The sequence below is a fragment of the Tarenaya hassleriana genome, unplaced genomic scaffold (genome assembly GCF_000463585.1).
Source record: "Tarenaya hassleriana unplaced genomic scaffold, ASM46358v1 Cleome36, whole genome shotgun sequence".
Taxonomy (NCBI): Eukaryota; Viridiplantae; Streptophyta; class Magnoliopsida; order Brassicales; family Cleomaceae; genus Tarenaya; species Tarenaya hassleriana.
Window position 1 is genome coordinate 258,757 of NW_010966665.1, and position 12,541 is coordinate 271,297.

The window sequence follows — 12,541 nt, forward strand, 5'->3', positions numbered from 1 at the left end:
ATATATATGGATCCCAGTATATTCCACGTATTATACATACAAACATATGTTATGTATATAAATATATATTTTATGTATGTATATATACGTACAAATATATACGTATATATATATATATATTTGTAAGTATAAATATTTGTATATGTATATGTATTAATGTAGTAATATATCAGAAGTTTAACTTGGATCAGTTGGTTGGTTGTCAATTGGAACTCTAAAGTTAAGCGTGCTTGAGCTGGAGCAGTGGAAGGATGGGTGACCTCCTGGGAAGTGGATTTCGAGGATTCAATCTCAGAGTTTCCGATTCGGCTTAAGATCGCGGTTGGAGGTTAGAGGTCGGGAATAGGGTATAGGGTTAGATTCGGGATTAAAAAAAATTATTTTTGAATCCAAAATACGTTTTAGTGACGCAATAATTGCGTCACCTTTTTGAGTCACTAAATAGTGACGCAATTGTGTCACCAAAAGGTGACGCTAAAAGGTGACGCAATTGCGTCACTATTTAGTGACGCAAAAATTGAGTCACTATTGCGTCACCCTTTGGTGACGCTTGGTGACGAAATCTGAATTGGTGACGGTATGAATGGTGACGCTTTTGGTTGCGTCACTATTGCGTCACCTTTTGAAAAGGGTGACGCAAAAATATAAAAGGGTGACGCAAAAGTTGCGTCACCCTTTTGCTGTTTTCTAGTAGTGATTCCAAACTATAACTTATTTGATGAAGATAGATATGACTCTTTATACGGTAGGAATTGTCATGTTGGTTAGAGTCTTGAATGTAATTCTTTATTTGCATTTGTCTTTAATGGAACTAAACATATAAATATCTATTAGTTTTTATGTCTTATTCAATTTAAATATGATTATATGTTACTCCATTTAGACCGATTCAATATTGTAATAATTATATTATGTAAAAGGTTTTGAATTGGTACATTCTCCTATGAAAATGAGAGAAATTTGATAAATGGGAAAGAGCTATATTGTCATGATGACATACAATGCAAGAACGGAAAATTTACAAAATTATGTGTAAACAGTAGAACTCAGTAAAAGTTAATGATAGAAGCCTGATCCAAAAAAATATTGTCAAATAAATTTCCCTGGGAAAAATTCAAGAAATATCAAGGGGGAAAATGTAATTTAAGAATATTATTGGCACATTCAATAAATTTCAGAAAATATGGAACCAAATATTAAATAAAAAACTTTTATGTCCTCAAAATGAAAATTATCATAACTATCCTGCTAGGGTTATGGAGACTATAAAGCACTCAGGTTCGCTTCTATCCTCTCAACAAAAACCCTAGCGGCAAAATCGAATCAGGAATTGTTGTCTCCTTCGAAGATCCAATCATGGCGGAAGTGGAACCTGAGGTCGCGACCGGACAGCCCAAGAAGAGAACATTCAGGAAGTTCTCCTTCAGAGGAGTGGATCTGGACGCTCTCCTCGACATGCCCACCGATCAGCTCGTCAATCTCTTCCAAGCCCGTGCTCGCAGAAGGTAATAACGCTCGCGGAGACATTTTTTTTTTGTCTCTTTCTGTTCTTATTCTCCCCTATCTTTTTTTTTTCTTCGACATTAGTGGGTTTTGGTCTGATGTTTTCTCTGTCTTCGGGGTATGATGAAATCGTAGGTTCCGGAGGGGTCTTACGAGGAAGCCACTGGCTTTGATCAAGAAGCTCCGCAAGGCGGTAATTTACTGATCCTCTCTTTGGTGGTGTAAGGTCGTAATGATTATGCTTTACATCTGAAGGGTCTCACTTTGAATCTTTGGGATCTTCAAATGACCTGTTAGCTGGTTCATTCAATCTAGATGCGTTATTTCCCATGTTTATTGAAATAGTCCTTAGTTAGATCTCTTCGTTTGAAATGGCTTGAACTTGGAACCGTGGATCTCAATCGCCTTTTGAGGCAGAGCTCGTTCTCTGTGTATACGCATCTCGTGTCAATCAATGTTTTAGACCCATGTAACATTGTTAGATGTTCTTGTCAGAAATACTTCTTTGCTAGATGTCTGCATTTGAACCCTAAATTTCAATCACCTTTGAGGCAGAGCTCTTTCTCTGTTCTTGTTGCATACCAATGTATACATCTTGTGTCAGTCCATGTGTTAGACCCATGTAACATTGTTAAGAAATAGATTCAACTTACATTTCCACATGATCTTCTTATCAGAAAAGGGATGCGCCTCAGGGTGAGAAGCCCGAGCCAGTTAGAACTCACCTCCGAAACATGATCATTGTTCCGGAGATGATTGGAAGCATTGTTGGTGTGTACAATGGGAAGACTTTCAACCAGGTTGAGATCAAGCCCGAGATGATTGGTCATTACTTGGCCGAGTTTTCCATCTCATACAAACCCGTCAAGCACGGTAGACCCGGTGTTGGTGCTACTCACTCCTCAAGGTTTATCCCTCTGAAGTGAAGAATTTCCCAGTGCTCTATAAGACCATTTGCTTATTGCACTATGTTAAACTTGTTTCTTATGACTGTTCTGGATGCTTGATAATGTTAATGTTCCTTCAGGATTTTATATATTCAAAGTTGGAACCTTTTGGTTTTGAAATCCAATGTTTTGCATCTTGCTTGCCCTGCTCTAAAAGCTTTAAATCAATAAACTTTATCAAAACTAGAATTATAATGAACAATTTGTATGCTAGAATAAGCAAAAGAATAAAAAGATTTGTTAGCATGATGCTGCAAGAGAGGAAGAGCCATCTGTTTATTCTCAAACAATTCCTAAATCAAGAACTGAAGTCTGCAAACGCGAGGGCTTATTGCATCTCCTGTTAGCTTCGATAAGCTTCAGTCGGAATCTTTATGTTTTCTTGCTGAGGAAGCAACCTGGCTTGAGATACCTTATGGTGTAAGTAAGCGGGAGAAGGGAATGCAAATATATTCAGAGCAGAGATTTGCGACTGTAAGAGAGGACCATGACAAAGTCCTTGGCTGAGCCACCGACCAAAGGGCTTAGCCGTTCAGAGACCGGAGCTTTCTGGACCCACCAATCCCGTAAGCTATGTAGCCTCAACGACGAATGAAGCGGCTCACCTCTCAGGCTTATCTCCACCTGCATACCCAGAAGAAGAGGAGGAGATGTTTAGAGAGAGAGAAAGAAGAGAGAGAAAGAAGAGAGAGAGAGAGAGAGAGAGAGTTTACCTCGGCCTCGCTTGCAAGACTGAGCTTCTTCACCAGATACTTCTGGATATACGAAACGGGTAAGTTGGCATCTCTGTAAACACAAAGGCAGAGATGATCAGATTCGTCTGGTTCCTGTTTTGAATTACTTTTGTTTGCAAGAGGATTGAATCCTAGGAAATGACTATTCTTGATTTGATGAAAAACAATAAAAAAAATACATAGATGCATATGGAAGGTGGATTCAAGTTTGAAGTATGATTGAAGATAAGTAAAAGGAACATACTTAACCCTCAAGTAGCAAGACGATATCTGCGGTAATGGTGCTTTCGTACCCCTGAAAAGTTCAAGATGATCACTTTCCCGGCATTCCCAGAAGAAGTAAAAAAAATATATTGACAGATAGGAGAAGAGAGAAGAGGGAAAAGATTAGAAAAAATAATCTTACTGATTCTCTGAAGCAACCAATGAAAACCATACTGGAACATTTCTTCCTTCAGCCTTGTCATTTGCTTCCACAGCAGTAGCCTCTTGTGATGTAACTATCACCTCAGGAACAGACTCATTCTTCTGAACAATGCCAAGTATCTTTCTGAGCTTTCGAGGTCTTAATGAAGGAGGAGAAGAACAATTTCCATTACTTCTTCCCTTTTGTTTGGGGACAGAGGTTTTTGCTTTGTCATTTTCAGAACTAGGGGCCGATTTTCCATCTTCTTGACTGTTAGATGGTACTATTGGCTCTACAGTCATTTGATCCGAGGCATCGTCTCTCACGGGCTTTCTATCCAACGAGGGCTTACTCTCCGGTTCATTACTTTTACCGAACTTTGTTTTATCTGCAGCTTCGGCCAAGCAACTCAAGGGTTTCCAAAGATTGAATGGGAACTCTTCATTCTCTTGTATGGTGTTTTTCTTTGGCATCTCTCCCTCAAATGGTACTGCTTCATAATTCTGCATTGACACAGGTTTGTGATGCATTAGCTCATCTCAGCAAAATAGAATGTGCTATACACAAGCAGTTACAAAAACATACAGTGTATGAGTTTTAGAGAGACAAGACAGGGGTTTACTCACCAATCTATGGTCTTGTCCATTGTCAGGAAGAATCATTGATACAGACTGAATCTTGGGAGCATTTCCTGCTTTGTTACGAGGCTCTTCCTCATTAAGCATATCAGATTCCAACCGCACATCATTCTTTTCAGGGCTAGGCTTTGATTTCCTTCTACCTGCCCAATGCTTTGGTAATCCTCTAGGTGAGATCTTAACCTGAAGAACATCTTCCACTTTCTCACCATGATTCCCCACAATGACCGAATCAGATACCGAATGAACACGAACTGTTTCGTGGTCCAGGTTTGAGACTTTTGTGGTATCAGCATCTGAACCAGCGACGAGTGAAGATAGAGATTTTTCCTTTCTTCTGGAGTTTGACAATGGATCTTCAGAAGTTTCGGTTTCTACCTTACTATTTTCCCCATTTTCAGGGAAAAGTTTGAGCCTCAGATCTTGCAAACTGTGGTCGGGTCTGCATCCATGGCAGCACATATTTTTTCAGATCAAGAATTTACACCAGGATTCCTAAAGATAAAATAAGAATACACTCTGTGACTTCTTTCACGAATGGGTCATAGAGTTCAGAGCTTGAAGTGCTCGTTTCAGCATCAAGGAGAGTAAATGTCAATAATATTAGAACCAAAGGAGGAGGAGAAATCAAGATTTAATTTTGAGAGTTTAAGGGCTTGTTTTTAGCAGAAAAGAATGCAAATATCAAGAAGTAATCGAGGAGAGCAGAACAGGCGAAACTCTTTTGTCATCAAAAGAATTATTAAGACAAGAAACAGATATGAACGTGTGGGAGAATATGAAACCTGAGTTTCTCGAGAGGAGCACAGCCAAGATCAGCATTGCAGACAGGACATGAATCAAGATCCTCCTCTGTTATCTTGTCATAAATGCACTTCCTGCAAACTGTTCACAGCATTCAAAACATTTCCCTAAACCAGCAATGCTAAACTAAAACATGCTTTTAGATACAAAGGCACGGAAACTGGCAAGATTCTATGTATGTCAGAGGATTTCAACAACAGAAAGATAACACTCAGATTCTGACAAGAAAATGTGGAAAATGAAGCAGTTGTCCAGAGAACAAGAGATCAGTGATGAGTTGGGACTTTCGAGACTCTACTGTCAACAGAACATAAATAAGACCCAATACGAGCAAATGACTCAAGGCAACTCATATAATATGTGTACTAACCCCAAGAGAAGAGACAAGAATATACAAAGACAGAATCATTGCTTAGCAAAACAGTGAACTCTGATGAAGTACCCCTATCATACAGTCTGTATATACACTCGTATATGTCTCCATGTATATATATATATATATAATATTAGCACAACATATCAAACTATAACAAAAGAAACAGTTTTTCCATTGCTCAAGTCACTGGATAAAGTCTTCCCACCTAAAAAAACCCGAAGCTCCTTTTTTCTAGTGTTGGATGTGAAATCAAATACTTTAATCTACAACTACGTAATGATATTCCAATAAAAAATAAGAAGAAGAAGAAGAATCTACGAGAGAATCGTATGGAACAACCGAGCCGACCTAAATAGAAAATCAAGAAAGAAGAGTGCCAACAAAATAAGTGATGTCAACAGAGCAGAACTGGTAAAAAGACGAGGAACAAAACCGCAATGAGAACGAAATAGGAACAAAACCCAGATCAGAATCCGAACAGAAACGCCATCAAATCACTTCAGAACCCAGAAAAAGTCTGAAATAAAGGCGACGAAATCGAAAGCCAAAACGAAAAGAGGGCTCACACGTGTGGAGGCACTCGGAGATGGTGGTGGCTCGATCGAAGAGATCGTTGCAAATAGGACAAGTCAAGCATGTCTTCAGCTTCTCCTTCTCCAGCTTTACCTTCATCACCATCTTCCTCTGATCGAATACGCCCCCAAAAAAACAACCAAAAAACGGAAAAAACCTGAACTTTATCGATCGGCGTAGCTCAACATGGTGCATGTGAGAAACCCAGAAACGAGAGAGAGAGTTTTTTTTTTGTGTGTTCTTCGTCTAGGGCATTCTTCTTCTCTCTCTGTTTGGCAGATAAAATCGACGACTCGAATCGAAGCCGTGGGTAATTTCTCGCTCGCTCTCAGTTTGCGTTTCGCTCTGTTTGGTTCCCGAGAAAATTCTGAAAAGAGAGGGATTCTTGACGTGGGTATGTCGAAGTGCTTCGCGAGGGTCGGCTCGAGACCTCGCACAAATAGCTAAAAAACGTGAGGTTAAAATAAAGGAATTTAGGTAAATTATATAATTTTCTAAAAATTTATAAACTTAATACATATTTTTTTCTGAATTATTAGACATAAAAAACAATATGTAAAAAATAAATAATAGGTTTTAATTTTTCATTTTGTGCAGATTTCGTATTAATGAAGAAACATTTTCCGGGATGATATAACATAAAAATATTAAGCCCTAGTAAATTCATTGTGGGAATATACTACATTCCAAATTAATTAGTTGTGCTGTTTGTAGTGATTTATTTGTATTATTAAGTTTAAAAAAAATCAAATTAAATTTTCTAAAGCTTTAATAATGTCATTAAAAAACATGAAAATAAACTTTGATGAGAAGTCAAAGCAGAGAGGCATGCACGTAAACTTATCACACAAATGCTTTAAATAGTAAAAACATTGCATTTCTGTTTAAAAAAAAAGGAACCATTTCATTTCCCTAAAAAAAGTATTTTGTAAATTTTTTGATTAATTAGAGAAATAAGAAGAAAATGTATATTAAAAAACAATTATGTGGGTCCTACCTATAAACGTGGATTTCAGGACAGGGAAAGCGAAAGTAACGGTCATGATGCGATCTTCGATCTCACGTTAGTTGCATGGAATAACTATTATTATTGGGGATTTTTTTCCGGTAATTATTCATAATTTTAATAAGTGTAGATTATATAATTAACCTAACCATAAACCATGTATAATTTTTAAAATTAAAATATTTTGAGCTAGACTAAACAAAACTGTTTTATTTTATTCTGTTATTAGTGTGTCATTTCCAAAATTTTGTATATATGATAAATAACCAAATTACACGTATTTTTCAACTAAATAAAAAAATTAGAGTTCGAATTACCATCGCTTAAAAGTTAAAACCACGTGGTATGGGCATACCACGGTAAATAGGGCTTGATTCACAAAATAACAAACCGGCCCATATAAGTTATGCGCCTATAATTGTATATGGGCTTTAAAATATTTTCTTCTATATTCGTTGGTGTTTTTACTTTTTGTTCAAAGGCCTTATTTTTGGAATACTTTTTTTTGGTAACGAAACCGTCTCACAACCCTTCGGACCTAACACCATCCGACCCCATGAATCGGACAACATCTCAGACGTGGTAATTGAAATATTTTTGGAATATTTCAATTATAATCTCTAAAACATCACAATCATATTGGTAAAAAAAAGTTTAATCGAGATCAAGACTCAAATTAATTTCGGATGAATATTTTTTTTTTAATTCGAGATTTGAATTCGGATAAGACAGACGTTTTGTATTTCTATTTCAGAACTAACCAAATTTGAATTATTGATAAGAAAGCTGTATTGAGAGTTCATATATATATATATATATATATGGAATTGTTCTTAATGGGTAAACTAATTTGTAAAATTGGACTCACCTCGTGGTGGTCGAGCGGTAGGCGCTCCTGGTGGCCAAGTCTCTTTGAGACTGTTAGGCGCAAGAGGTGGCCAGTTCAATTCCACAGGCGGGGAGGGAGAGACGCATTTATGCGTTACTCTAAAGGCTGCTCTCGGGCCTGGAGAGATGTAGGTTGGGCCGAATGCCTAGGTGAACTTCCCGGTTAACAAAATTTTTTTTTTTGTAAAATTGGTTAGCATTATGAATAACATCTCTATCAATTTAGAAATTTATTTATTTTTTCTCTATAAAAGTATCATGCCATGGTGACGAGACAAATATTTTCGACTAAAAATGTCTGACCACACATAAAATTATTACAAATATATAAAACAAAAATGTTAAACTGTTATCTGTCCAAATTATATATATCTTTACCGGGTTTTTTAAAGTTCAAAATACCTTGTTCTAAAAAATTGTGGATGTCTTCTTCTTATTCAAATGAAATGTATTTTCAAGCTTGTTAAATTCTTTATATATAAATTGTCAATGGAACGTTGATAACTTATCCACGGTCTCAACATTACATGGCAATGCACATTTTGTTATTGTTTTCACTATTATCCCTTTTGCTTCTTTATCTCAATAAATATTTTTCTTAGTCATTTTGCTTTTATTTTGTTATTATTTTTCGATAAAGTAAAAAAAAATACCTTGAGAATTTCATCGTTGCACCTGATCCAAGAAAAAGGTTGTGCATGCGGATCAAGTAGACTGCAATTATATATTAAAGTTATTACAAATAGATACTATAATTTATAACATTGAATATATATATATATATATATATATATATATGTGTGTGTGTGTGTGTGTGTTGTTGGGCACTTGGGTTAAACTCAAGACAAATAACATTCAGAACATCACACAAATTTCAAAGTTTGAATATATAAATCTAATCTATAATTTTAAAAAGTAAACATGAATATTACATCACTAAACTTCGAACTTTGTCCAAGTTATACATAATTTGATTTAAAAACGCATAACAACCCCAATAAGAAACTTAAACGTTGACCTTGGTTAAACATTTTCAATTTTTTTTATAATTTATTTAGAATTTAAATTTAAAATTAACTTTCTATAATTTATAGGTTAACTTTTAACTACTAAATTAATATGACAAAAACTTCAGGCACAAAATTCTAAATTTTAAATTCCAAAATTAATTTGGACTTTGATGCAAAATACCTAATCGTCACTACATAAAATTATAATTGAAAATGATAACGTGACACATAAATTGAGACATAAAATTATAAAATATTTTGAAAATTTCTTCTCGTGATAGGCAAAATAGGGTACAATAACATAATGACGATGAATTGAAAGACCCATGAACATGCACATGGTATTGTTCCATGCCCCTCCCATGGGTCCTGTATTTAATAAAATCTTCTCCCGCTTTAAGAAAATGCAATATTCGTAGATTCTCAATTTATAATATACTTTGATGAAAATAATTGAACGATTTTTAGATTTTTGATAATCCTTTCGAGGTTCAACATGGAATTCACAAAACCACAAAATCTATTTCTCATAGAAAAAATAAGTACTAATAAAAATTGATTACTAAATTTTTACCAAAAAAAAATTGATTACTAAATACAATATATATACCTCTATAATAAAAGAATAAAGAATGAAAAATAAAGAATAATATAGAATTAATTATATTATATTCAAGTAAGATAAACTACGTAATATCTAAGTCCTATAAATTTATTAACCAGTAAAATTTGAACATTATATAGATCAACAATTAATAACATATAAATGTAGTGTATTTTCCGAATTTTTCATGCATCTCTATTTTAAATCATTCATCTTATTATTATACATAAATTATATTCACATGTAAATTTTTTTCCACCGCTTTTTTGTGTGTGTAAAAGGTGTCTTAATGATATGGATATGTGAGATCAATCATGTCAATTTTTTCCACGCAATTTGTTTCCTTTATTTATATTTTATAATAAGTTTATATTATTAAAGAATTAGCTAACTTAAAAATAGGAATATCTGGTAATATACTAATATCATATAAAGATCGAAAGAAACAGCAAGCCATTTTTTTTTAATCAAAGTGCAAATATCAGAATTAGCTTTTGGATGAACTTATTATAACACAGAAGAAACGACAAAAAGCGGACTACGGACCAAAATATGCATCCGAAGATGCATATACATACCCGTGGATGTATGCACATGCATGTATATATGTGTACGTAAAGATTGATCGTCATTAAAAAAGACACATGTTCGGCAATATATATGACACAAACACAGAGATTGTAAGTTCACATCTTTCAGGTAATAAATACTATGCCTATATATCCATCAAATCTTAAAAATTACAGACACATCTGGAAAAAAAAAGTCACATGAAATCAACAAAATACAAATAAACTTGTAAAAAAAAACCCATATTGTCTTCTTTCATTGATCTGATCTTGGGTAGTTCTTGTTGGTTCAAGATCTGTTCTTGCACTTCTCCATAGCTCTTGGCGCTGAAACCAAATCAGAGGGAAAACGATAAGCTTTTTTTTTTTTTACCAAATTTTTTTAAAAGAGATTAAGATATGTAACAAAGAGAAGAATATACGTACCAAGTCCTATAGCTTCGGATCCTTTCATTATACGCAAGCGTTTGCATGACTCCACAAACATTCTGGAAAAAATAAATTCGGGTTTCGATTTAGACATTGGTCCATAGTTACGATCATTAATTCCTTATATGTATATGTATATATATATATATATATAACATAGAATTTATTGTGTTTTAGCCAATAATAACAATGACAAGTTTGGATTTCGCCAGCTATATATAGATGAGGTGAGCGTTTTGAATCTTTTGATCTTTTAAGATCCAACCTTGTCCCATATGCCAACCAATGCATAGTTGTGCGTATTTATTACACATGGAATTCCTTGGTTGTTATTCATGCATATATATATATATATAATTAAATAAATGCAATAAATTGGATTATAATAATAATTAACGTAAATGAGAATAATGATGCTGGTGAAGGAAAACTCACTGCCATGGAACATCTCCCACGAGCATCCAGTCACCATCCTTGTCCTCGTAGCTTGGCACATACTCAGAACTGTTCAACAGATCCATCAACTTGCTCTCATTCATGAAATCTATCATCCCTTGTGATCCGTAGTTCCCTTCAACACACATTCACAGTTGAATAATCTCAGTTTGTATGTATGTATATATTATATATTTTGGTTATAAAGAACTAAAATTTGTCACGTGTGTGTGTGGACATGGACCTATAGAATATACGGATTGCAATATTCTTGTTTCTTTAGCAACTATATAACCCTTCTCTCCCTCTCTTTTTTTTTTTTTAACCACTTCTCTCTCCCTCTCTCTCTCTCTGTATGGTTATATATGAGAGGATATAATTATATATACGTGTGTATGTGTAATGTATATGCGTACCCATGGTGAAGGAGCTGAACATTTTGGCCAAAGCATCAGAGAGGTCTTGGTAGCACTGGTAAATCTTGAGGTCGACCTTCCTTAGGTAAGGAGCTCCGTCCATGGAGACCTTCACGAAGGCCTTCTCCTCCTCCACGGCACTGCTGCTCTTCTGCTGAGCCATCATGTTCTTCCTGTAGTTCCTCACCGGCGGCCACCCCACCACTTGTGCCCTACATTCAATATAACAATTATATATATATATACGTTGCATATATATTATACACACACATATATATATATATATATGTGTGTGTGTATATACCTTGTTCAAACATCATATGTAGTGGAATCGTGTGTTTATGATAATATGTTCCACGGAAAGGAACATTTTAATTGGATTCTTAGAATGAATTCATGCTCAAAGGGGTGCGTATATGTTGGGAAAAATTAACATCTTTGACAATACGAACATCGAATATTATCTTCTTCCCAAAAAATTCAAGTATGATGCCTTTCAATATTAATCTGAAACCCCTAGATCGACACTAGTATAGTTCTTATATAGATCTGGAGATCGACTAGTTATTTCTCTCCATCGGTTTCATAAATCAATATTACTTTAGGTAAATTAATCTTGAAATCACTCGAGTGTTTGGAAAATTTTATTTTTTTGCATCTTTTTTCTGTTTCTGTGTTTAGTCATTCATCCTCTAGGGATAGATTCTTGAAATCAATAAGTAACTCAAGATCAATACTATATATACACATATATATATATGCATTCGTACAAAAAAAGACAAGGGGACTTACTTAGCAGGAGGCTTATTCTTGTCCTTGGTTGCTCCGGCAAAGTTCTTGGGATCACCAGCGTTAAGATCCACAACTCGGCCTTCCTCGTTTGTCTGAAGATTCAGCTTCAGATCAACTGTCTCAGAGAAACCTCTCTTGTTCCCTACCGTCGCCGCCTTTGCTGGACTCTCCACCACCGCCTCCGCCTCTCCTCCTCCACTTCCGGGGAGGCCGAGGCAGAGCTCGGTCTCCTTCAGGTTCATCATCTCTCCTATCATGTTTCTGGATCTTCAATTCTCTCTCTCTCTCTCTCTCTCTCTAGATATGGATTTGGTTTTTGTTGTGTTTGTGTTGAGATTTTTGGTAAGAGGGGAAGAGGAAAGGGTGATAGAGGGGCAATAATATAAGGGAGAGAGGGGGGGGGGGGGGGGG

General features: G+C 35.3%; 3 protein-coding genes across 3 annotated transcripts; 1 reads left to right on the top strand and 2 right to left on the bottom strand.

The window, feature by feature from the left end:
• The first annotated feature begins 1,291 nt into the window (after positions 1–1,291).
• Positions 1,292–2,539, top strand: LOC104822250 (40S ribosomal protein S15-1-like). The gene is made up of 3 exons (XM_010553397.1): positions 1,292–1,505; positions 1,639–1,696; positions 2,181–2,539. The coding sequence occupies exons 1-3, from the start codon at positions 1,357–1,359 to the stop codon at positions 2,427–2,429; spliced, it is 456 nt and encodes a 151-aa protein (XP_010551699.1). The 5' UTR covers positions 1,292–1,356; the 3' UTR covers positions 2,430–2,539.
• Positions 2,500–6,446, bottom strand: LOC104822249 (E3 ubiquitin protein ligase DRIP1-like). The gene is made up of 7 exons (XM_010553396.2): positions 5,975–6,446; positions 5,014–5,113; positions 4,217–4,670; positions 3,591–4,093; positions 3,429–3,479; positions 3,164–3,236; positions 2,500–3,074 (listed from the first exon to the last, which is right to left on the bottom strand). The coding sequence occupies exons 1-7, from the start codon at positions 6,174–6,176 to the stop codon at positions 2,904–2,906; spliced, it is 1,554 nt and encodes a 517-aa protein (XP_010551698.1). The 5' UTR covers positions 6,177–6,446; the 3' UTR covers positions 2,500–2,903.
• Positions 6,447–10,098: 3,652 nt separating this feature from the next.
• On the bottom strand, positions 10,099–12,493 carry LOC104822251 (auxin-responsive protein IAA14). The gene is made up of 5 exons (XM_010553398.2): positions 12,131–12,493; positions 11,339–11,550; positions 10,923–11,058; positions 10,485–10,546; positions 10,099–10,385 (listed from the first exon to the last, which is right to left on the bottom strand). The coding sequence occupies exons 1-5, from the start codon at positions 12,385–12,387 to the stop codon at positions 10,348–10,350; spliced, it is 705 nt and encodes a 234-aa protein (XP_010551700.1). The 5' UTR covers positions 12,388–12,493; the 3' UTR covers positions 10,099–10,347.
• Positions 12,494–12,541: the final 48 nt, after the last annotated feature.